Raw genomic sequence first — 25130 nt, 5'->3', positions numbered from 1 at the left:
TTCAGAGAAGGAGCAATTTTGGTGGACAAGATTCAGGACTGAACCTGCCAAAGGAATGATGGGAGCTCAAAAATCTTGTTACAGAGGTCACAAAAACGAATCAGCAGTAGGACTCATGCTTTCCAGATTCAAGGCCTGGTTTCAATCCCCAACACCAAAAGGAAAACAAAACAAAACAAAAAAAGAATCACATCTGGCAGCTCCAACAAGGAGGCAAGATCCACAGGGGACCCTGGCTATTTTCTGGGCCTGACTTCTGTAGAGTTGACCGTGTGCAGCCCCACAGGCATGGCTGTCCATCCAGGTTAGTGCCCAGTACCAGTAACAAAATCTAAGAGAAATCTGGGACACTGGGCCAACTCTGGCTCTTTATCCTATAAGTAAGGTCTGGACTAATTTTCCAGGCTTTGTCAGGGAGCTCTAGAATGGAGATTTCAGGATTGTGGAAGGACAATTCACCTTATGCTCCAAGTTTTAGGGAAGCAGTGCAACAGGGGTTCGCTTGATGCTTTGACTATATCCCTTGTGGCTTTGAAACTTAACGTGGTTTTTTTTTTTTCTTTTTCCAAATCTTCTTTTCCTAAGCTTCTCCTCCCTGATCTTCTTTTCCCCAAATTTCTCCTCTCTGATCTTCTCCTTCCAGATCTCTCCTCCCTAATCTCATTTTCTCTGAATCCATTCACAGAGTTCCTTATCTTCTACGTGCCTCAGCTTTCCCACTGGTAAAATGCCAGTAATGACACACCACACAGCGTTAGAGGGAGGATTCAGTGAAATAACTAATGCAAAGCCTAGGATACACTCTGTGCAACCTGTAAATATCAATTAGGATTTGTTACGAAATGAATGTGGTCTGTGGTCCTAACTGGCGTGCATTCTTTCCCGCGCACCTGCACGGTGGTGCTAGGCTCTTTCATTGGACGCACAGCAGTGGGGGCTCTTTCATTGGCCGCAGGGCATCTGGGGATGTTATGTTGACTCCGCTAGGTTGCACTGGGGAAGAACAGTCTGCGCAACCGCAGCACGATTTGCAGTGGCGCTTGCCGGCCGCTAGAGGACTCAGGAGCCTCTGGGTTCGTCCCGCCCCGAGAGGTCAAGGGTCGGGGGTCAGCGAATGGCGTAGGATCTGTTTCAAGATCCTTCGAGATCCTAGGAGTTCCCAGGTCCTAGGCCCATGGCGCCGCCGCAGCGCTGCCCTCTGTGCCGCCAGACGTTCTTCTGTGGTCGCGGACACGTCTACAGCCGCAAGCACCAACGACAGCTGAAGGCGGCTTTGGAGCGTCTTCTGCCCCAGGTGCGGATGTGGAGCTGGAGGGATGAGGGCCAGTGCCGCGAGGGCCGAGGGCCTGCGATTTGGGCGTCTTCCTCGGGGTCCTACCTGGCCTGTTCTCCTTAGGTGGAGGCCGCCCGCAAGGCCGTCCGCGCGGCTCAGGTGGAGCGTTACGTGCCCGAGCACGACCTATGTTGCTGGTGCCTGTGTTGCAGCTGTGAGGTGCAGAAACACCTGAGCCACGGAAACCTGACGGTGCTGCATGGGGGTCTGCTGGAGCATCTGGCCAGGTGAGAGCCAGGCTGGGAGCCTTTTCTGGCATATATGTATACGTGTGTGGGTCGGGAAGAGGAAGGACACTTTGTGATTTGATCGGGGTAGGTAGATTGAGTCACAGGTATCACCAACCTTGGGAATAGAGAGGGGTCTAATGGCTGTCATGATGCCAATAATGTGGATGATCTAGCTGGAAAATCCAGCGTGCTCACCGCCCATCACTTCACAACTTTACTGGGGGGAAAGGAGACTGAAGGTCTTGAAGAGTGGTAATAATATTCCTCTCTCCGCTTGCCCAAGGCAGAAACCAGATGCAGTTTGAGTCCTTACCTAATGCTTAGATACCATAATACTATTTTATAATCTATACTTGAGATTAACCATCCTATCCATTCTCAGCCCAGAGCACAAGAAAGCAACTAACAAATTCTGGTGGGAGAACAAGGCTGAAGTCCAGATGAAAGAGAAGTTTCTGATCTCCCCACAGGATTATGCACGGTAAGTCACTGGCACATAAGTCACTGGTTATGAGAGATGAAATAACAGAGTTAAGTTCTCTGGATCTGTATTCTGGATCTGGATTTGAGCATTTTATATTGGAAAGTTCAGCAAGGATTGCACAAGCATGTGCTATCTTCATAGTACTTATTACTGTAAGCAATATATTGAACACAAAAAAATGTGATGGCCACAGTAGTGCACACCTGTGGTCTCAGCTACTCAAGAGCCTGAGGCCAGAGGATCACTTGGGCCCAAAAGTTTGAGACCAGGCTGGGTAATATAGATAGACATCATGACAGCCATTAGACCCCCGTCTCTTGAAGGAAGAAAAAAAAGCCAATATGGTGGTGCATGGGTATAATCCTAGTGGCTTGGGAGGCTGAGACAGGAGGATGGCAAGTTCAAAGCCAGCCTTAGCAAGATCAAGGCACTAAGCATCTCAGTGAGAACCTGTCTTTAAATAAAATACGAAATTGGGGCTGAGGATGTGGCTCAGTGGTTGAGTGCCAAGTTCAATCCCCTGAGTTCAATCCCCAGTACCAAAAAAAAAAAAAAAAATCTAGTTGGAGGATGGGAGTTAGCAAATAGAGAGTATAGAATAAAAATTGACTATAATCAACTCCATAATGTGGGGCACAGAGAATACTAAAATTCTTTAGGAATGGAAGAGGCTATTCATTGTGTGCAATAACTAGGGCCCACCCAGTGCCTACTTTGAATAATTTTAGACTCTATTTTCTATATTATGGAGTGCCCTGAGAAACTGGTATGCAGGAAGATGGTCAGTTCAGAGGGAGGGAGCCCTGAACTGCTTTGGGAAAGTAAACTTTTAATTGGAACCATGCCAAGATTATGAGGTATGGGACCTAAGGGGATGTCAGAGTCAAGAGTTTATAGAAAAACCTCCTTATTTTTATTTTGACACTGGAGAATAATAAGGGGACCATAAGAAATGCCTGGATCCTACTACCTTACCCTTAGATCTGTGGTTCAAATTGGGAGGAGGTAGGAAACTTCAGAGAAAAAGCACTTACTTCTCACACCCTGACCTGAATTTATGTGATTTTTGATAAGTAAATAAAAGATAGTTGGGTAGAAAGTTGAAATTGAGAATTACGAGGATGTACTCTTTGAACTAACATGGAATGATTTCCAGAATTCCAGAATATTTTAAATGAATAAAGCAGGATATAAATGAATGTATATATTATGTAGATTTTTTGCTGTTTTGTTTTGTGGTACTGGGGATTGAATCCAGGGGCATTGCAACACAGAACTACATCCCCAGCCCTTTTTTAATTTTTATTTTAAAAATCCTATATTATGTTTCTTTTATATAAGAAAGAAAATAAAAATACATATTGTCATGCACCATATAACATTTCCATCAACAGACCACATCTACAAAGATGGTCCCATAAGAGTATATTGCTTAGTGCCTCGTTACTATTTTAGTTTGTATAAGTATACCCTATGAAATTTGCACAGTAATAAAATTGCCTAATGGCACAATTCTCAGAACATATCCCCCTCATTAAGTATTTGTTATTTTTTCAAAAAGAATAATTAATAAACCAACAAAACTGATTACCTCTAGTGGGTCCATGGAACAGTGTAGAGGCAACAGGAATATAAACAAAGTGTCTATATAAACTCATTTTTAAAATAAGTTTCAATTTTGGAACTTAATAAATTTTCAGAGTCACACCCACTACAAGGCAAGGCCAAGGCTTAACTGATTTGATTGATAAAGATACAAATAGCCATGTATAGATTTGGCAATTTATTATTTACATATGTCAGCTTCCTAGGTCCTTGTCCCACACACTAAAAAGTACCACATTTTGGGCTGGAGATGTGGCTCAAGCGGTAACACGCTCGTCTGACATACATGGGGCGCTGGGTTCGATCCTCAGCACCACATAAAATAAAATAAAGATGTTGTGTCCACCGAAAACTGAAAACAAATATAAAAAATTAAATAAAATAAAAAGTACCACGTTGAAACAAAGGATAGACGGCTGCAGTGTGAGTTGTGGGACATACTGTTGCCAAATCTAGACTATAGATAAGTGAGAGCTTTTTGTTCTTGTTTTTGTGGTACTAGGAATCGAATGCAGGGTCTTGTGACTGCTAAGCAAGCATTCTACCACTAAGCTACATCCTTAGCCCTTTTTTTGAGACAGAGTCTCAATAAATTACCCAAACTGGCCTTGAACTTGCAGTGGTCCTGCTTCAGCCTCCCAAGTAGCCAGGATTACAGGGGTACACCACTATACCCACTTTTTTGTTTTATTTTAAAAGTTTGTTTATAGTGACTTTTTTTTTTTTTTAGTTGTCAATGGACCTTTATTTTATTTATTTATATGCAGTGTTGAGAATCAAACCCAGTGCCTTACACATACTAAGCAAGCACTCTGCCACTGAACCACAACCTGATAGAGACAAATTTTTAAAAGTGGTTTATTTACTTTTTTGGAGCTGGGAATTGAACCCAAGGCATTGTGCATGTTAAGCACATTCCACCCGAGCTAAGTGGTTTTATAATCAGCTCTAATCTCAGAGTGGTTCAGAAAGCCCATGCCTCATCAGAGTCTAGAACTCAATGAAAAACTGTCTCATCATCCAACTTTTCAGGGAAGATAAGATGGCAAGTGGGAGATGGCCTCATAATAGTTTCTTACAGACTTCTCATTCTCTCATATACTAGGAGAGTCATACAAGCCCTTCAGCCAAGACTCTGCTAAGCACTGGTTAAACACATTGCCTTTATGGATAAATGCTAGAATGCCAGGGCACTGTTGATAGTGGTCTTGATATTATTGTGAAATTTTTTTGTGTGTTATAGGGAAAAACAACTGCAGATGGGTATGATAGTGCATACCTATAATCCCAGCAACTTCGGAAGCTGAGGCAGGAGGATCACAAGTTTGAGAACAGCCTGGGCAACTTAGCAAGACCTTGTCTCAAAATAAAAGATACAAAGGGCTGGGAATATCAGTGGTAAAGCACCCTTGAGTTCAATCCCCAGTACCAAAAATATATATATTGATAATAAATAAATTAATTTAAAAAGTTTTTTAAAGGGGTGGTGTAGGTTGTGTAGTTCATTTGGTGGTAGAGTACCTCTGAGTTAACCACAGAGGGAAACAGTAGGAAACAGGAGGACTTAGAGAGACCTAGATAAGTGAGAGCTTTTTGTTCCTGTTTTTATGGTAGCCAAATTCCATATTTGACCTTTCACTCAGTCTTGGGGTTTTAGAGTTAAAAGAAGTGATAAAGCATATTTTTGAAATGGTGGGGAACTTTGAGTATATTTCTATACTTACTAGCCAAATATGGGACAATTTGAACATCCAAAAGAATAATTGATTTTCTTAAGTGGAGTAATGGTGTGTGGTTCAAAAGAATGTTCCTGTTCTTAGAGATGCATCCTGAAATATTTAGGGTTAAGATTCATATCTAAACCTATTTTTTGTTTTGGCAGAAAAGAAGGGTATCAAAAAACTAAAGGCTGAATGTTCTGATAGGCAGATCCTTAAGGAGGAGTGGGGAAAAATAGAAGTTCATTGGATTAGACAAAGGGAAATGAAGAGAATGGAGAGGGATGGAAATAGGAAAGACAGTAGACTGAATCAGACATAACTTTGCTATATTCACGTATGAATACATGACCAGTGTAACGACACATCATGTACAACCACAAGAATGGGAAGTTTCATTCCATGTATGTATAATATGTCAACATACATTCTACTGTCACGTATAACCAAAAAGAATAAATGAAATTTTTTTTAAAAAAAAGAAAAGAAGGGTATTTGGGTGTGTAAAAGAAGTGGAGCCAAAGCCAGGCATGACGGCACAGACCTGTAATCTCAGTGGCTGGGGAGGCTGAGGCAGGAGAGTTGCAAGTTCAAAACCAGCCTCAACAATTTAGGGAGGCGCTAAGCAATTTAGGGAGGCCCTAAGCAATTTAGTGAGACCCAGTCTCAAAATAAAAAGGGCTAGGGATGTGGATAAGAGGTTAAACGTCCCTGGGTTCAATCCCTGGTATCAAGAAAAAAAAAAAAAAAGGCAGAGCTGTATGGCAAAAATGTTAACAGTGAATCTGGGTGAGAGATGTAGGGGTGTTTATTGTACTTTCTTTTGTTTTTGAATTTGAAAATTCTCAAAAATTGTCAGGTGTGGTGGCACATACCTGTAATCCTAATGATATAGGTGGCTAAGGCAGGAGGATCACAGGTTGGGACCAGCTTCAGCAACTTAGTGAGATCATCTCAAAATAAAGGGGGCTGGGGGTGTAGCTCAGTGCTAGAGTACCCCTAGGTCTCCCAGTACTGAAAACAAAACAACACAACTAAAAAGATTTTTTTTTTTAATCCTACTTGGGAGACTATGGTAGGAAGATAGCAAGTTGAAGGTCAGCCTAGGCAAGGCAACTTAGTGAAACCTGTCTCAAAAATAGCCAGGTGTTATTGGGTATGGTGGTGCACCTCTGTAATACCAGCAACCCAGGAGCCCAAGGCAGCAGGATTGGGAGTTCAAAGCCAGCCCCAGCAATTTGGCAAGGCCTCATGCTACTTAGCAAGATACTGTCTCAAAATTTTTAAATAAGCTGGGTGTGATGGCACATGCCTATAATCCCAGTGGCTCAGGAGGCTGAGGCAGGAGGATTTTGAGTTCAGAGCAAGCGTCAGCAACTTAGTGAGGCCCTAAGCAACTCTCTAAATTGTCTCTAAATAAAATACAAAAAATGGGTGGAGTTGTGGCTCAGTGGTTAAGTGCCCCTGGTTCAATACCCAGTACCAAAAGTGGGGGAAAAATGGTATGGTTGCCTGTTATTCCAAGCAACTCTGGAGACCATTGCAAGATAGCAAGTTGGAGACCAGTCTCAGCAACCTACTGAGACCCCCCTTCATCTCAAAAAATAAAAAGGGCTGGGTGTAGCTCAGTGGTAGAGGACCCCTGCATTCAATCTCCAGTACAATAAATAAATAAAAGTAAAAAGGGATAGGGATGTGGCCCAGTAGTAGAGCACTTTCCTATTATGCACAATACCTTGGGTTCAATCCCCAGTACCATCAATCAATAACCAAATAAAAGTTTAAAAAAATATATAAATATGGGGCTTGGGCTGTAGCTCAGGGATAGAGCGCCTGCCTCTCATGTGTGAGGCCCTGGGTTCGATCCTCAGCACCACATAGTAAGTAAAGGTACTGTGTACATCTACAACTAAAAATATATATATATTTTAAAAAATAAGTAAATAAATTATATATATATATCCACAACTGGTAGGGGCTGGAGTTCTGGGCTGATAGGTCCTTTTGTGTATGTTGTTCCCCTTCTTTTTAGATTCAAGAAATCCATGGTGAAAAGTTTGGATTCCTATGAGGAAAAAGAGGATGAAGTGATCAAAGAGGTAAGTTAAAAGACCTCTGAAGGACTCCCCCATGATCCTAAACCTGTCTAAGTAGCCTGTCTCCCACAGATGGCAGCTCAAATTCGTGAGGTGGAGCAGAGCCGGCAGGAGGTGGTCAAATCTGTCTTAGAGGTTGGTTTCCCTCGGAGGATCCAGAGCAGTATCCAATCCAAATCCACTGATTCCTCACTTTCCCAGGTCCAGCATTTCAACAATCAGATCTTCTAAGACAACTCAAGGACTTCATTCCACATCTGCTTGGCTTGAATTCCTTACCTGTCCACCAGGGGGCAGGTCTAGTCGGAGAAGATGTGGGCAGGGCTGGGAGGGAGTTTGCAATTTGGGCAGTACCCTTCATGATACTGGGGATCAGAGCATGGGGGCATGGCCTAGGTAGGCTCTTAAGCACCTTAGACACATTTATTTTTCCTGAATCAAACTCAGCCTCAGGCAGAGCCAGACCCAGAAGAGAGCTCCTCAGCACTTGGAAGCTGGAAAGGGAGAAACAGGTAAGATTATTGGGAATCTCTTTGAGTATTAGACATCTTAGAGCAATCTATAATCTTTTGGCTGGGAAATGGGAACAGATCTAATCTTTGCCATCCTTGTGGCTCAAGGACCTCATCTGCCAGCCTGAGCCTGTTTGTCTTTCAGCCAAGTAGCTTCCAGCTTACAGCAACCCTCATACTTGGACCAGCCACCTGTTCCAGACTTTGACTGGATGGAAGCAGGACAGCCTCTGACATTCATTGGCCATCAGGTACAACGAACAAGCCTGCCAATGCCCACTCAGATCCCAGGACAGCCTTCTTTTCTGCCTATTCTCCTGGGCCTATTTCCATCTGTTTTGTAGGCTTTTCCCTTTTATTATACTGTTTCTTAGTTCTGTGTCCTTAGATCTCTTTTCTCACCTTTCAGAGCGATCTTATCCAAACCTGTTGCCATCATTGCCAAAGAAATGCTAACCCCTAGTTTCATCTCAGTACAGGCCATTCATATATCAGTATCCCACAAGCATCTGAAGGTAACCCCTACTACTCTACTGTATTTTCACTCAAGTAAACACAGATCCTTGCCCTCTTTTCATCTCCAATTTGTCCCTTAGTCCATCAATTTTACATCTGCCTCAGTTCACCCTTGGGACAATTTCTACTCCCTTTGCAGTACTCCCCTTCCCCAAACCACTGCATCACCTGCATCCCAACTGTGCTGGAGCTGCTTCCACACCTGCCATTGTTTTTCCTCCCCTACTCACCTAGTTAAAACTTCCCCTCCTCTACCCCTTAGTTCATATCACTTTTTCACAGGCTTATTTGAACCGGCCTCTTCTATTAATGGATGTAGTACCACATAGACCCCCAAATGTAATCTGTAATACATGTGTGATGTGAGGCCCAGAGTTTTACCTTGCATGTGGTAGGTATGCCACTTTTGGACTAATCTACCATTAGGACCATTAGCCTTGCTATGCCTATAATCCCAGCAACTGAAACAAGGTACTAGGAGGTACTGGGTTCAATCCTCAGCATCACATTTAAAAAAAAACAAAAACGGTATTATGTCCATCTACAACTAAAAAAAAAATTTAGAAAAAAAGCAGGGGTTGGGGGGTCTGTTCCAGGTGTGGTGGCACACTCCTGAAATCCCAGTGACTAGGGAGGCTGAGACAGGAGGGTAGTGAGTTCAAGGCCAGCTTCAGCAATGGAGAGGCCCTAAGCAATGTAGTGAGACCCTGTCTCTAAATAAAATACAAAAAAATAGGGCTGGGGATATGGCTCAGTGGCCAAGTGCCCTAATTCAATCCCTGGTACCAAAAAAAAAAAGAAAAAGTGGTGGTGGGGGGGCTAGGAATGTAGCTCAGTAGCAGAATACCCCTAGGTTAAATCCCCAGCGCCCCCCCCCCCAAAAAAAAAAAAAAAAACTCACACACACACAACCCTAAGCCTCTTCAAGCCAGGACTACTCCAGTGACTTCTCACTTTTCAGGTTTAAATCACCAAAGTGACAACTTAGTGGGGGTTGTATCTATCTCCTTTGTCTCTAGCTATGAGTATCCTATTATCTCTTTGCTTTCTTATCTAGGATTTTCTTTTTTTTCCATTTCCACTACAGGATACACCTGGAGTTGGTAACATTCACTCAGGTAAGGTCCTGGGAAGTGTTTCTAAAACGAGGCAGTTATTTTTTAATTTTTGGTACTGGGAGTTGAACCTTTATTTTTATGTAGTGCTGAGGATTGAACCCAGTGCCTCACATATGCCAGGCAAGCATTCTACCACTGAGCCATAGCCTCCCACATCCTTTTTGAAGAATACAATTTATTAAAATAAAGCATGAGTGTCTACATAAAAATAAGGGCTGGGGGGGCACAGCTCAATGTTTGTAAAGCAATTTCTAATTGCACCAAAAAAAAAAAAAAAAAAAAAGACAAAGACCCAACAGAGGCATATGAAGAGCTGGCCATGATGGTGTCTACCAGTAATCCCAGGTACTCCGGAGATTCACAAGTTTGAAGACTAGAATGGGCAACTTGGGGAGAACCCTGTCTCAAGTGTAGTAAAAGCAGGAGCGGGGAACTGGGGGTATAACTTAGTGTAGAGCTCTTGCATAACCTGCTCTGGCAATGAGAGGGTGGAGCTATTTTTAAGTGTAATCCAAGTAAGGCATGTCACTTTAAATCAGCCTAGGACCTTTAGGACTCCAGAATTCTGATTTTTGAACATTTCTAGTTGTTAATTAAGTGAGCCAACAGTTAGGGTATGTTCCCTAATAGCATGAAGATTTTTTAAAAAGGTACTTCAGTTTCTGTCAAAAATTTCTGAGTTTTCTTTTTTCAGGTGCCACACCTCCCTGGATGATCCCAGATGAGGAACACAGCCCTGGGAACCAACAAATAGGACCTTCCTATGAAGAATTTCTTAAAGAAAGTGAGTAAACTAATTCAATGAGTGCATTAAGATTCTTTTAATGTTCACACTCAAAATTATTTCCTGTCATTACAGAGGAAAAACAGAAACTGAAGAAACTGCCCCCAGATAGAGTTGGGGCCAATTTTGATCATAGCTCCAGCACCAGTGCTGGATGGCTGCCCTCTTTTGGCAGAGTCTGGAACAATGGACGCCGCTGGCAGTCTAGGTATGGATCCAATGCTTATGACTCTAACCACCCCTTTTGGAGATTATCACCCTTCATACTGGTATCCCTTCATTTCCTTCAGGCATCAATTCAAAACTGAAGCTGCAGTAAGGAACAAACGAAAGGAAAAAAGCTAATTTCAAGATACTCTTCAATCACCATAAGGTTCATCACAGTATTTTATTCGCTCCACCAAATCCTTTCCTAGAAAACAGACATACCCATTCATTTGTTTTAATAAAATTTTATTTTTTCAAATGTACAGTTGATTGGACCTGTAAAAAGAAAAAAGTTAAGAGAAATCAGAATCAGAGCCTTGTAAAGGAAACGGTATGTATACTTCCTTTGCCACAAAACCCTGTGTTCCTGCTCACCTGTTCATGCATCTTCACCAGCAGCTGGGGCATCTCCACCCTTGGTATTTCTGGTATAAATAACTTGAGCTCTATGCTTTGAAACCAGTTTGATAAGTCCTAGGAAGGAAAGATAGCTTAATTTTACCACTGTTTCTGAGGAGGGTAGCAAGGCACTAGATTGATTCAATCTCTAGCACCATGAAAAGGGAGAAGGTGGTGAACCCAGTGGCGCATGCTGAGGCAAGATGATTCAAAGTTAGAAGCCAGCCTCGGCAACTGAGCAAGAATTAAAATAAATGAGGACTGGGTATGTGGCTCAGTGGTTAAGTGCCCCTGGGTTCAATCCCTGATACCCCCACCCCCTAAAAAGCATTACTTCCATATGTACTATATAATTGAGTTAATTTGTTACCATACCCAAAGTAAAATTATAACACTCAAATCCACCATTCAACTAATGCATCGATAAAAATGACTTTACTCTAAAGTCTTAACAAGAATCTTTTTTTTTTTTTTAAATTGTGAATCAGCCACAGGGACACATGCATTTAATTCCAGCTACATGGGAGGCTAAGGCAGGAGAACCACAAGTTCAAAGGCAGCCTCAATCTAGTGAGACTCTGTCTCAAAAAAATAAAAAGGGCCAGGGATGTAACTCAGTGCTACTGTGTTCAATCCCCAGTACCAAAGTAGTAATAATATTAATAGGATCCACAGAATTAAAAATAATAATAATAATCAAAGCCAACACTCATGGCTTTGATTATGATTATTATTTTAATGCCTCCTCCTGCCCTTAATTCCAACTGCTTTTCCAGTAAAAGCATTTAAGATGGCTAACATGAAGACAACTCAACCATTAAAAGCATACCATTACAAACACATCCCTCACCTTTACTGAGGAGCTCCTGAAGGGCTGCCCTGGCCAAGGAACCTCGAATCTTCAGTCTCTCAGAGACCACAGCTGGGGTAATAAGCTTATAGTTGGGAACTTCCTTACAGAGTTTGTCATAAGTAGCTTTGTCAAACAAGACTAGATTGTTGAGCTTGTCCCGAACTTTGCCTTTGGACCACTTCTGCTCACAAAGACAAATAGAAAAACTAGTTAAATCCTGACAGAAGCACCTATCCCTTTGCAGCTACATGCATCAAAGATCAGAGAAATCTCTTCCACTGTTATCATGAAGGTGCAGATTGCAAAAATAAGACACATATGGGGGGGGGGGGGTTAATGGGCAGAGGATGTTAAAAAGCAACGTGTGGTAGTCAATAGAATAAACCCTTTATACACGTTTACTAGTCTATTCTTAAAACTTAAAAATGGCGATGGGAGGCTGGGGCTATAACTCAGCGGTAGAGTGCTTGTCTCACACATGCGAGGCACTGGGTTCGATCCTCAGCACCACATAAAGATAATTATGTCCATCTACAGCTAAAAAATAAACCTTAAAAAAAATGACGATGGGAACATGATCAACGTGGCTCTAAAACCCACAACCCAGAAAACCACTTGGTACACTAGTCATTTATTAGGACTGGGGATGTGACTCAGTGGAAGAGGGGTTCTCCAGCCTGCAGTAAGCCCTGGGTTCAATCTCCAGTACCGTAGACAAAAGAAAGTACAGGTCATGTTTACCACTAGCATGCCACGGAGGGCGCCCCCAATAAGGGTTCACTCCTACCTTCTTTTTGGCTTTGCCCCCAGATTTGTTCACTGGGTCCTTGTCTTTCTTAGCCGACTTTCCGGCATCTTTCTTCTTCTTGTCATCCTTGGGCGGCTGCAGGGGAAAAGCAAGCAGGTTTAGGGCAATCCCATGCTCTCCGACTAAACGCACCACCTCGCAGCGCTGCTCCAACCAGAGCACATGGGGCAAGCAATCCCTGCGCCCGCACTGAAGCCCAGCCCCGTAATGCAAGAAGTCCTCCCACCCAGTGTCACCTTCACTTCGTCCCAGGACCGCCCGCCTCACAGAACCTCGCCGCCCTCACACCCGCGAAGCTCACCATCGCTAAGCTTGGAGAGCAGCAACAGCCACTGGAGCCTCGTCAAGATGTCGGACAAAAAGGAAGCTCTGCTCGCCAACAGGCCCAGAAACCTCCGCCCGTCGCGACTACTTCCGGGGCGAGGGGCGGGGCCACGGCGAAGAAATCCTGTGGCGGCGCTCTTGCCCTCTCGCCAAAGGCGGGATGAGGGAAATGAACGCCGGTGCCTGAGCCTCGCACTCTAGATACTGCCCCTTGCTTGTTGGACTGCCGCTAGTTATGAAGCAAAGTGCTATCAAAACACCGAGAAGCACAGCAGTACTGTTAGGCCCAGGCGTGTAGCCTCGAGTGCGCAAGCGCCGCAAGTAGCAAGCTGGGGGTTAGGAGGAGAAAGCTGGTGCTGGCCGGGGCAGGTGCTGTGACGGCATTTCCGGGGCGGGACTTCGAGAAGTAACCGGAACCGATTTTTAAGAGGCGGAGGCTGCAATGGCGATTTTTAGCGTGTATGTGGTGAATAAAGCTGGTGGCCTCATTTACCAGTTGGATAGCTACGCACCACGGGCTGAGGCTGAGAAAACGTTCAGTTACCCGCTGGATCTGCTGCTCAAGCTACATGACGAGCGTGTGCTGGTTGCCTTCGGACAGCGCGACGGCATCCGGGGTGGGCTGGTCGCGGGCTGGGGGTCGGGGCCCGGTTCTCCGGAAATGGGCAGGTGTGGAGATGCAGGATGGGGTTTTGGGGGTGCGTCTGGGTCCCTGGGCCCTGGTGGGATACCTGGCTTGGAGCTTCGCTGACGCTTAGCCTCAACTCTGCAGTGGGCCACGCAGTGCTGGCCATCAATGGCATAGACGTGAACGGCAAGTTCATGGGCGACGGGAAAGAGGTGCTGGAGTATCTGGGTAACCCTGCTAATTACCCGGTGTCCATTCGGTTCGGTCGGCCCCGCCTCACCTCCAATGAGAAGCTTATGCTGGCCTCCATGTTCCATTCGTAAGTTACCTCAACCCTTCCTAGTGGGTTGGCCTGCATCTAGCTGTACACTGGCTGGTGTAGTGTGGTTCTGTGGGCACTTCTGGGCAGCAGTGCTAATCTTTCTATACCTCCTCCTCATAAGTCACAGGTTCTTGTGTTATGAAAAGGAAACTGATCCAGTATGTCTAGGTTTTAGATAATATAGTGATGTGACCTTGCCTAAGTCAGTTTCTCTTTTGTAAGCCTTGTTTCCTCATCTGTAAGGCAACTGAATTAAATTACCTTTAAAAATCTTGCTCTCAGCTGTATGAAATGAGCTGACTTGGGCCTACCCACCAGCTAAGCAAGTATGCACATATTCCCCAGTGTTTCTTCTACCCACAGTTTTCAATGTAAGTGTTTATAGTACAATATGTAATGTTAGTTGGGCATGGTGCACATGCTTGTGTGCATCATGCTGCTAGGGAGGCTGAGGCAAGAAGATTGCAGGTTCCAGACCAGCCTCAGCAACTTGGTGATATCCTGTCTCAAAAATAAAAAAGGACTGGGAGTGTTGTTCAGTGGAGAACACCCCTGGGTTAAGTCCCCAGTGTGAGCAAGGAAACAATAAAATATTCGCAGAAGACAAATTAACTTAAAAGAAATTTTGAGACTGCGGCCAGGCACTTCTCCTGAGCTGTAAAGTGAACTCCTCAGCATATAAAGTTTGAGAAGCACTTCTCCCTCACAGCCTTGGGGGGATTCCAACTTTGCCTCCTTTGCATATAGGCTTTTTGCCATTGGCTCCCAGCTGTCTCCGGAACAGGGAAGCTCAGGCATTGAGATGCTGGAGACAGACACTTTCAAACTGCACTGCTTCCAGACACTAACAGGTATGTGTCTCCAGATAGTCCAGTCGGATAGATGGGACAGGCAGGGCCAAGGGATTGATCAAAGACAGCTTTGGTAAGCAAGGATAAGGGTGGTATTCAGTTTTCCGGGGACAGTGGTACACATACATCTATGTATTAGTTTTGAGAATCCAAAACCAATATGTAATCTGAGGCTTATTTTGTTTACATTATCTGGCATGCTCAGCCCTGGTTCAGATAAATCACCTGGATGTCATGTTACACCCATTTTGGAAGGTGTATTGTTCCAAAATTAAATATGAAAATGGTCTTTGGATCATGCCATTCCTTCACTCACTTAATACAGTTTGTCCTCCGCATGACACTGTTTCTCTAGAAGGATTCCAGGACTGGAAGGAAGTGGCAGAACTTGACCTCAAATCTTGGTCTCTCATTTACCTGGTGACATAATAAAGTCACATTCTCTGGTCCCTTCTATAGATGCACAATTTTACCTTTTCTGCTTTTTGTGGCAACAACGATAAAATGGGCTTGTGACAGTAGTTTATAAAATTGAAACTGCTGTAAAAATACAGAATGATGATTGCTATGTTCTCTACCCTTGGGTAACCATTCCTGGTTTCTCTCCAGGGATCAAGTTTGTGGTGCTGGCAGATCCTAGGCAAGCTGGAATAGATTCTCTTCTTCGAAAAATTTATGAAATTTACTCAGATTTTGCACTCAAGAATCCATTCTACTCCCTGGAAATGCCCATCAGGTAAGTGGCCTCACTCGCCAGATACTGGTCAAAGCCTTGTGCTCTACCCAAAGTCTTTCGAAGTATAGCAGAATATTACTTTTAAATAAGACAACAGTAACTAGCCTTTTGAAAATCCAAGTTTTCCTTGGGTTCATGTCCTGCAGGTAGAGTTTTCACTGATTCTGCTTCTATATCTGAAGTGGGGAAAGAGCTTCACAGTGTTTTCTTATTTGTGTTTCCTGGGTCTGACCTAGGTGTGAGCTGTTTGACCAGAACCTGAAGCTAGCTTTGGAAGTGGCAGAGAAAGCTGGGACTTTTGGACCTGGGTCATAGATTAAATCTACAGTGGACTCCCAAATTCTGAGAGATCGTGCAGCATGGGTTCTATTGTTTCCACTCCATTGGAGATCCCAGCAGCCTTGTTAGTGTACTTGAAAATGGAAGGATACTGATATCTTGTCCTGATCCCTGAGCTTTAATGGTATGCTTTCTTCCTTTCTGTAGATGTCATGGTCCTACTTCCCAACTCTGTACAGATTTATTTATGGAGGAGGTAAGCCCATGAATGCTATAATAAAACATTCCTTTGATCCAGTGCTTGCTGTCCTTGGTCTTGTGGGAAGGGCGAAAGGAGACAGAAATGGTAAAGGAATTCTGGGAAGTTGAAATACTATATTTTGGCAGAAATTAAAACATGTTGAATACAACACCTTGAATCATGAGCCCTAATTCTAGTCCCAGAACTATCAGTGAAATGCTGTCATACTGTCCCCCTCCATCAAGGTATATAGCCTGCCTGCAACCACCAGCTTCATCTCTAAAATGATTATTAAATTTCACAGTGTTCCAACTGAAGGCATCAGACACATCAGCTTAATGGTATCCATCTGTGCTTCAGCATTCCCACTCCAAGGAAATTAACATCTTTCCCTTTGGGATGGAAAGAGCACATACTGATGAGTAATTTTCCAAGGAAAACCATCTCTAGCTTCTATTATTAGCCTTTTTGAAAGAATGAGTTAACTCTTTAGTATCAAATCTAGTTTTAATCTACAAGTCACCTTCTCCTTCCATCCATACCCTGTACTGTACTCAAGCTGTTGATGAGAATGGTGGCCTTTTCTCTTCCATTGGGGACTTGAGGTATTGGTAATAGCTACTGCCCACTGCTGAGAGGCCTTAGGGCAGAGAAGTCACAGGTTATTGGTGCCTTGCAGCTGCAGGGAATAGGTAGGTGGGAATAGGTAGGATAGGGCCCAGGAGAAGAAGAAGGGTAGAGTACATACCCTGACTGCAGGAGTTTCCTATTCCTCTGAAAGCAGGAAATAGGAGCTAAGGAGTCCAAGAACAAAGGTTATCTTTTAAATAGAGCATAGGATGAGGAACAGGGACCTCATTAGCTACTGATAACTTCCAGTGCCACCTGAGTGAGAGAAGGCACCGAAACAGAACATCAAAGCTTGAGTGCTAGCCAGAGGGAACACTCCCTTTTTGCACCCCACTGTGTGCAAAGGGAGACCATAGGTGAGAGGGTACTCCAGAGCCTGCAGTCTTCACTCAGCCTTCTTGGGCACTCGGCCCATCTTGGTGCGGATGTTTCGGAGCAGGAAGAACACAGCTGTGCTGGCTGTACAAATCATTTCAGCTACCCAGAAGGCTGTGCTCCAACTGTAGTGCTTGGCAATGGTGCTGAATGGTAGCCCAGCCAGAAAGCCGCCCACTGTCAGAGAGGAGGGAAAAGCCTGTGGGCTGCCTCCTGTCTCTAGCAGGCCTGTGTGCAAGGCACAGCAGGTGCAAGGCAGATATATTCTAGAAGGTATCACTTACCATTGGCCATGAGTCCCACAATAGCATGAGAGGTGCCACACAAATTGGGAGGGGCACTCTCATTGGCTATGACTCCAAACAAAGCAATAGGACCATAAGAGGAGAAACCAAAAACAGCTCCCAACACCAGGATCCAGATCTGCAAGGGTAGAGTGGAATGCATGAGTCAGAAAGCTGCCTAACTACCTGCCCACCTCTGCCAGAAGACAGACAAAATGCTTGACTCTCAGGAACAAGCAGTATGAAGGGTCAGTAAGTGACCCTCCTCACACACTCTCCAGTACAACTGACAATACAGAGCCAGAGTGACAGATGCCATACTAAGCAAACCTAAGAGCTTAGGTGGGTAAAGGAAAGTGGAACAGAAGTCATCCCTCCAAGTTGGAATGCTGACTTTTTCAGAACTTATGCAAGCTGGATTGGTAAGGGGCAAGGCAGAGGGACAGGACAAAGGTGAGACAGACCAGGAGAAAAAAAACAGATATCTTAAGGCACCTCGTGCTCTGTAAAGCCTGTGAGCTCAGCAAGAGGGTGGAGAGCCGGAGTCCAGAAAGCAACATCCTAGAAGCAGAAGAAAACCAGGCCCAGAGTGGAGGAGGGGAACCAAAGTACAGAAGAGAACTGAGGTATAAACAGAACTGAAAATGAAAATCAGGAGCAGAGAAAGGGTTGGCCCCTGCTAGAGCCAGAGAGAGGGAGAGAGCTTTCTCTCCTTGTACCCTGGCTCCACCCATCTCTCCCCCCATTTACCTTGGGGGAGTCACTGGTCACTGTAACCCGGAAGAGGTACATTGACACTGTCATGCCAGCCATCATGAACAGCAACAGGCCGTGGCGAGGGTTCCCGTAGACAGACAGCCCTGCCTGTGGATACAGTCCCAGTGATGTCAGGCCCTCAAAGCAGAGTAGAGCACCCCCATCCTGGACTCTGACACAACAGGGCCTCTGCTGGCAGCTCTTTGGCAATACCATCACAGTTCTTGGCCTCAGGCAGCTGTGAGAGGCCCTAGGACTTGCTCATTTATGTTCTGAGGCCAAATTCCATCCCTTCCTCCACCGTTGGGCAGGCACAGGACACGTGCTGGGAAGCTGCACCCAGTCCACCCCTGCCCCCAGTTTTCCTGTAGTAGTGGAGAAGCCTATAGCTAGACTGAAAGAGATTCCAGTTCTCTGGCATCAATTAAAACCCTTTTCCCTTCAGCCTTATCTCCACATCCCTAGAGAAGGATACCTGGAATCATTTTTACCCAACCCAAACCAGCATATGCCAGCCAGCCTGTATCCCAGGGCATCCTATCCCAGTCACAGGGAAGACTCAAAAGGACCCTTCTTCCTGTCCCTTCTGCCCACTCACCTTTGCCATTGCCCTGTCTGACAGGTAGCCAGCTGCAATGCTGCCTACAAGGCCCCCAACCTCCAGGGCACTCACATAGGAGCTACCTATAGGGAGAGTTGTGGAAAAAGAGGGGTGGAAAGGTGTTGCACACTTATACTATAATGGCTTAACCCAGAGGGTACATAAAGAGCCCCTGAGGAGTTATCAACCATAGCTGCCAGAGTGGTGCCCAGCCTCAGGGAAAGAATAAAGAGGGTAAAGGCAAGTAGAGCCTAGATTTCCCGCCTTCTGCATTGGTTCCTGCTCCTGAATGCCCATCCCCATCCCAACGCTCATCTTACCCACAAGGGCGGACTGTCCTTTCTCCTGAATAAGGAAGAACTGGCCCCAGTCTGTACAGCAGGTCTTTACTCCAAACACCACAAGGTAGCCAGTGGAGAGCACCCACAGATAGGGGGACAGCAGCAGCTCCTGTAGGGTACTCTCTTCTTTCGAGGAGCCTAAAGATGGGAAGAAGCCAGGCCTCAGGCTCTGCTCCTGCTGTCTTGCCCCCACTGTACCACCACCACTCATTAACCAGCCACAGGAGCAGAGTCCATGGGCACCATAGAATCAGTGAATGGTATTCCCTTTAAGCCCCTGCTGTTCTGTCCCTGACTCCGCTGCAAGTCTCAACAAATGAAAGAGAAACTGAGGATTGTGGCAGATGGAGGAAGGCACCCAAACCACTTAAACTGAGGATACTAACCAAGATAGGGAAAGCTGTGGTGTTGTGCAGAAGTATCAGAATTAATATGAGTTACAGAATCTGTTGACTCTGCCTCTCCAGACAGTTTTAGTTATTCCCCACCAAACCTCCATTACCACCCATTCCCTACTCCATTGGCTAGCACAGGATGAGGCCTAAGACTAGTCCTCACAAAGTTCTGCCAAGTGAATGGTGAATAAAGGTGCCCAGTGGTTGGCTTGGGTGGGTGCAGGCTCACCCTTCTTGCCCTTGGAGGGGGTAGGGTCCAGGTTACGGAGGCCAACATCAGCAGGTTCATTGTGGATGAGCAGGAGACAGAGGAAGGAGACAACCACACACAGTACCCCAGACAGGGCCAGTGTGCTGCGCCAGCTGTAGCTCTGGGCGAGGATGGTTGCCAGGATAGGGCCCAGCCCTCCAGCCAGGTTCATGCTGGTTGACAGGATGGCCCACCAAGTGCCAAACTGAGATGGCTCAAACCACTGTGAGGCAGAGGAGGGCAGAATAGGTGCCTGACCTATAGCTCATGTTGATGGTGGGACTCAGGTGGGGCAGGCCCAGAAGCTCATATTACAGGGATGAGGGAGAGGGTGCTTCTGCTTGGCAGGGCCAATTCCTTCATCTGCCACCTGATCCCACCAATCTCCTAAAATATCTTGACAAGCAAGAGGAGCTGCTGGGAACTCCTGAGGAATCTGCCATGGGTTAGGGGCGAAGGGGTGTTCCCATATGCCCTTTAGGATCCTGTATGCCAGTCCACACAGGCCCAGTGGAAGCACTCACCTTCCGTAGGATCTTCCCACAAGGGGGCCAACCCAGCCCCTGTGCCAGGCCATTAAGGAACCAGAGTGCAGCAAAGACAGGTACTGTGGAGCTCCAGGAAAAGACTACGTTGACCAGGCCAACCAGGAGCAGCCCAGAGGAGAAGAGCCAGCGAGCACTCATCTGGTCGGACAGCACCCCACTCACAAACTTGCTGATGGCATAGGCTGCTGACTGGCTGCTGGTGATGAGCCCTGCAGCGGAGGGGAGCAGGGAGCAGGACACCTGGGGGGTTAGGGCAGAGCAGAGGCACAGGAGGGATGGAGGAAGGCATGGGGTCAGGTGTATAGAGGTGCCCAGCAGGGTGAGAGGTTCTTTCCCAGAGGAACAGGAGGAACTGTGCTGTGATCTTGACACTCAAGGAGACAGCTGTGTCTGCTACCTCTTCTGCCTGCCCAACCAATATCACTAGCCCCAGGCTGACCCATGACTTCTCAGCCTCTTGTAGAGTTCTAGCTGCAGCTGTCAGGGAACAAGAAGGAAGCATCTCCCCTCCCAGGGGTCTGCATATGCCTGATTTCCCACCTGACCCAAATGTTAACCTAAGTCCCTAGCAGTTGTATTGCCCCACCTCTGAACACTGGGTGATATGTTCAGGATTAGAGTCAGGAACCTTGCTACATGCCAGGCCACAGGAAATCACTGAGCCAACTTCCCAGTGCTCAGTATCAGTAGCCAGAACTCAAGCTGCAGCCTCTGCATCCACACAGGTGTGGAAACCCTGCTTAGAACCCCCAAACACTCAAACAGTGCCTCTGAGGGCACATTTGGGTTACAGGCACTCATATACCAGATGGTCTGCCCTCTTCAGTCCTTTACCCACACTATGTACACAGACCTCAGAGTCCTTTCATCTGGCACATGCCCACTGCCCCCAGCCCTGCTGTGGAGAACACCCCCCCACACACACTCCATTCAAGCCTGTACATGTTGCACTGTCACTAATTATGTGCCCTGTTGGTTTTGGGTCCCCAGCCCACCACCCTGTCCTTCCAGGGCTCACCCAAATCATCCTTGTCCAGAGGGATCTCTTCCACCAGTGATGGCATGACAAAGGAGAAGGTCTTGCGGTTGAAGTAGTATAGGCTGTAGCCCCCAAACATGGCTGAGAAGATCACAGTGCGGTAACAGCCATAGCTTTGGGGTGCCATGGTAGAAAAGAGCAGTCCCTGCAGGCCAGGACGCAGCCTCTTACCACAGCTCCTACTTGTAGCTCTCAGTGCTCAGATTTGCTGAGTTGGTTTTTTTCTGCTCCCTCCTCCACCCAGCCTCCTAGGCTCCCTTTATAGCTGCTTTCTGGACAATCATTAAGCCTGAGGCGGCTCCTAGGGAACCCAGTGTCCTGAGGGAGACAAGAAAACAGATTACTGAGTCCCAAACTGCCCGAGTGGGAGGGTCCCAGAGGGAGGCATGCCTGTGAGCCAAGCCAGCACCCCGTGTCCTCAGAATTTCTGTCTTTCCCTCCTTTTCCTTGTCAGCTTGCCTGTGCAACCAGCTGTGATTAAAGGCTCAACCTAATTACTTTTGTCTGCAGGAACCCAAGGGAGTCAGGGGCAGGATGAACAGAGCCGCCCTCTCTACCCCTGCTCCCTCAGTCAGAATGGTTCAGTGAGGGCTTACTGGTTGCCAAGCACTGCAATAGGTGCTAGATTAGTTTCTGCTTTCTCTCTCTTCTCCTCCAATCAGACATACCCCCAAGAACCCCACTTTCAAGCCTTCTAGAGCAGACCTCACCCAATGCTTAGCACACAATGGGGCCCAACTGTGTCCTAACACAATAGTCCCCCACTTATCCCCAGGGGATACATTCCTAGACACTCCCCTCCCCTCTTTCTTAAACATATCTATGATAAAGTTTAATTTGTTAGATGCAGTAAAATATTAACAAAAATAAAACAATTCTAACAATATACTAGAATAAAAACTTAAAACTTATGAATCGTTTTCTGAATTTTCCATTTAATATTTTCCCACTGCGGCTGACTTCAGTTAACTGCAAAATGAAAAGCAAAAGCATGGATAATAGGGGATTCCTGTAGTTGCAGAATTCTAAGCAGAAGAATCCCTCTAGTTCGCCCTACAGTGTCACGCAGAAAACCCCACCTAGGACTGAGGTCTTGATGGTCCCCATTACCCTGCAACGTCAGTTCGGGCTTCCGTCTGGCTGGGATTTGCAGGGGATCTTAGCGGTCTGTGGGCGGAAAGATGCACCGCCAAGCTCCGGGGTGGAGTACTGGAGCGCCCTGCCTCCCGGGCAGGCAATGTGTCCCGGCTTTTCCGCTCCGCTAAGGCGGCTAGTGGAGCAGAAGGCGTGGGCGCGAGCTGAGCCGGCGGCCGCACGTCGTCTCCGGAGGCCCCTAGCTCTGGCAGTCAGAAGATCGGCCTGGCAGGGGCGCCAAGCGGCGAGGACGGGGAGGGCAGAGGCGGCGGGCTGTCGGCACCTGCCCAGCTCCAGTGTCCTCAAGCTACCCAGGACACCCGACTCCGAGGCTGGGAACCACCGGGCCGGGTGCAGCAGCAGGAGAGACTGACAGTATAAAGAGGGCGCGCCAGCGTCTCGGCAGCCCCCAGACCCTGGAACTTTTCCCCACCCCGGAAGGGGCAGCCGCAGGAGCAACCTCGGGTTCTATCAAAAGTTAGGGTTCGCCAACAATGGGGACCCAAGAACGAAGATTCTCCCTCCCGCCCTGCCCTCAGGTGACGCTCTTCCCCAGCATACCGCCTCCTACCTGGACAGAGGCGGGAGTCCGGCTAAGACGGGGCGGGGCCAGGCCAGCGAGCACTGCGCATGCGCCGCGGGTGGAGCTGGTCCACCTTCGGGTGCGAAGGAGCCCTTTGGTCTCTAGACTGTAGTCTTAAGTCACATGGATTAAGCTGCTTCTTGTACGGGGACAGCGCCTCTTAGGATCTGGGCATCGTATGTCCGATTCTAAATTGGTTACATTCAGTAAACCAGTTTCTAGTGAGTGCCTCCCACTACCAACACACGGGAATACTAATGTAATAATTATTGTTTCCTAGTTGCTCACAGTATGTATTACAAAGTCTTGTAGGAGCACTCGGTAAGAAGTTAATGCGACCTCAGCACAATTTGAAATTTTATCTTGTGGTCAGACAAGAGAGAGAACAACATGGCCATAGTTTTCAAAGGAACAGACCCTGAGTAAACCATAAATTCTAATCCTGGGTCCTCTATATAATAACAGTGACCAAAGGCACTACCTGTGATTCCCATTTTTGGTGTTTTTTGTTTGTTTGTTTGTTTGTTGTTGTTGTTATTGTAGAGTAAACACAGGGACAGGAGCTTTATCACTGAGCTACATCACTAGCTTTTTAAATTTTGAGACAAGCCTGGTCTCAGACCTGCAATCCTCCTGCCTCAACCTCCTAAATCTGTGGGATTACAGGCGTGGCCCACACGCCATGATTGTGGTCCTGTTTCTTAACCAACCTCATAGTTCGTTGTGAGGACTTAACAGATGATATAGATGAGAGCTCAGAAAATTTAGGTAAGGGTTCTTCACAGCAGTGGCTTCCACCTGTTAAACCAAGTTCAAGACCAAGAGATTCCTGAAATAAAAGGTTTATGGTAGCCAGAAGAAAACTTCCATCCTGGGACAGTCACCAGCAGCAAGACTAGGTAGCACCTGGAAATATGTCTCCTGGATCTAAAAAGTCAAATGAAAATTTGTGGGAAAGAAAGCTTAAATTGTTTGCATTGAATTTACATTGGCTATAGATATATTGGTTTATTGGCTATAAACAAAGTAGTCAATGTTTTAGGATAGTGTGTACAGTCAACAAAATGTGCCAGCTTAATGGTGGATCTCTGGGAATTTTGTTTGGTTAAGGTAGTGAGGATTGAAACCAGGGGCTAGGAGGCTGCTTTTTTTTTTTTTTTTTTTTTTTTTTTTTTCAATAGACAAGGTTTTGCTAAATTGCTCAGGTTGAACTCAAACTTGTTATCCTGCCTTAGTCTCCCAAGTCACTGGAAGTAGCTGAAATTACGGGCTTGCACCACCATGCCTCACCTCTAGGAGTTTGGGGTTTTTAATGTTGTTGTTATCAAGGATTGAACCCAGGGCCACTTAACCACTGAGCCACATCCCCAGCCCTTTTTTGTATTTTATTTAGAGATGGGGGTCTCACTAAATTGAGGGCCTCGATAAATTGCTGAGGCTGGCTTTGAACTTGTGATCCTCCTTCCTCAGCCTCCCAAACCACTGGGATTATAGGCGTTCACTATTGCACTCTAGAATTTTTTCTTTTGGGAAGATACTGGAGATGGAACTCAGAGGCACTCAATCACTGAGCCACATCCCCAGGCCTATTTTGAATTTTATTTAGAGATAGGTCTCACTGAGTTGCTTTGTGCCTCACTGTTGCTGTGGCTGGCTTTGAACTGGCGATCCTCCTGCCTCTGCCTCCTGGCCTGCTGGGATTACAAGTGTGCGACACTGTGCCCCGCCTTCTGGGAGTTTTGAGTCAAAGTTTCAACACTTATTCAGGAAGGTTATGTTTTGTTTTGTTTTGTTTTGTTTTGGCCTGAAACTGTCCAACTGTTGACTGATTAACTTCTCTTATCTCTCCTCTCCTCCCTCTTCCTACCTTTGTAGTGAAATTTAGGACATCTCACCAATCTCACAGAAGAATGGGTGAAGGAATTGTGTTTCAAAATTGAAAGCAAAGATCTTTTAGACTAGGACAGGTGGTCAGGGATGGCAGGAGGGGGAGATGAGATGGAATGGTAAAGAGTGTTGCTGAATTTCATTAATTCAATATGTATCACACATATTGCTAGGGAGCCTAGCATATTCTAGGCACTGTGTTGTCACTGAAATACACAAAAGGAACAGGAACTGAGTTTCTTCTTAGCAAACAAGAGGGTTAG

The 25130-nt window shown here is 46.0% G+C and overlaps 4 protein-coding genes across 12 annotated transcripts; 2 read left to right on the top strand and 2 right to left on the bottom strand.

Moving 5' to 3' along the window:
- The first annotated feature begins 1105 nt into the window (after window positions 1–1105).
- Window positions 1106–10862, top strand: Cenatac (centrosomal AT-AC splicing factor). Of its 5 annotated transcripts, none has more exons than XM_076846307.1 (11): window positions 1106–1294; window positions 1397–1560; window positions 1946–2044; window positions 7403–7469; window positions 7539–7601; window positions 7914–7978; window positions 8124–8229; window positions 9582–9612; window positions 10307–10396; window positions 10472–10604; window positions 10687–10862. In XM_076846307.1, exons 1-11 carry the CDS (start codon window positions 1175–1177, stop codon window positions 10739–10741), a joined length of 993 nt encoding a protein of 330 aa, XP_076702422.1. In that variant the 5' UTR covers window positions 1106–1174; the 3' UTR covers window positions 10742–10862. The 5 variants fall into 5 exon arrangements, 4 of the variants coding, with proteins under 4 accessions (XP_076702422.1, XP_076702420.1, XP_076702421.1 ...); XM_076846305.1 differs by having other exon boundaries at window positions 7539–7667; XM_076846306.1 differs by having other exon boundaries at window positions 10472–10862.
- Rps25 (ribosomal protein S25) lies at window positions 10833–13121 on the bottom strand. The gene is made up of 5 exons (XM_076846311.2): window positions 12965–13121; window positions 12643–12738; window positions 11853–12036; window positions 10979–11077; window positions 10833–10879 (listed from the first exon to the last, which is right to left on the bottom strand). The coding sequence occupies exons 1-4, from the start codon at window positions 12965–12967 to the stop codon at window positions 10983–10985; spliced, it is 378 nt and encodes a 125-aa protein (XP_076702426.1). The 5' UTR covers window positions 12968–13121; the 3' UTR covers window positions 10833–10879; window positions 10979–10982.
- Trappc4 (trafficking protein particle complex subunit 4) lies at window positions 13076–16102 on the top strand. Of its 2 annotated transcripts, none has more exons than XM_076846308.1 (5): window positions 13076–13604; window positions 13760–13934; window positions 14685–14788; window positions 15398–15524; window positions 15761–16102. In XM_076846308.1, exons 1-5 carry the CDS (start codon window positions 13430–13432, stop codon window positions 15837–15839), a joined length of 660 nt encoding a protein of 219 aa, XP_076702423.1. In that variant the 5' UTR covers window positions 13076–13429; the 3' UTR covers window positions 15840–16102. The 2 variants fall into 2 exon arrangements, with proteins under 2 accessions (XP_076702423.1, XP_076702424.1); XM_076846309.1 differs by having other exon boundaries at window positions 13457–13656.
- Window positions 16103–16158: 56 nt separating this feature from the next.
- Window positions 16159–23010, bottom strand: Slc37a4 (solute carrier family 37 member 4). Of its 4 annotated transcripts, none has more exons than XM_076846302.1 (10): window positions 22969–23010; window positions 21243–21581; window positions 20201–20433; window positions 19656–19899; window positions 19011–19169; window positions 18688–18773; window positions 18084–18197; window positions 17829–17894; window positions 17334–17472; window positions 16159–17226 (listed from the first exon to the last, which is right to left on the bottom strand). In XM_076846302.1, the coding sequence occupies exons 2-10, from the start codon at window positions 21388–21390 to the stop codon at window positions 17060–17062; spliced, it is 1356 nt and encodes a 451-aa protein (XP_076702417.1). In that variant the 5' UTR covers window positions 21391–21581; window positions 22969–23010; the 3' UTR covers window positions 16159–17059. The 4 variants fall into 4 exon arrangements, with proteins under 4 accessions (XP_076702417.1, XP_076702415.1, XP_076702416.1 ...); XM_076846300.1 differs by lacking the exon at window positions 22969–23010 and adding an exon at window positions 22343–22959; XM_076846301.1 differs by lacking the exon at window positions 22969–23010 and adding an exon at window positions 22374–22959.
- Between the last annotated feature and the right edge of the window lie 2120 nt (window positions 23011–25130).

This window comes from Callospermophilus lateralis, chromosome 2 (genome assembly GCF_048772815.1).
Source record: "Callospermophilus lateralis isolate mCalLat2 chromosome 2, mCalLat2.hap1, whole genome shotgun sequence".
Classification (NCBI taxonomy): Eukaryota; Metazoa; Chordata; class Mammalia; order Rodentia; family Sciuridae; genus Callospermophilus; species Callospermophilus lateralis.
Note: the sequence above shows the minus strand (reverse complement) of the source record. Positions and strands in the feature narration are given on the sequence as shown.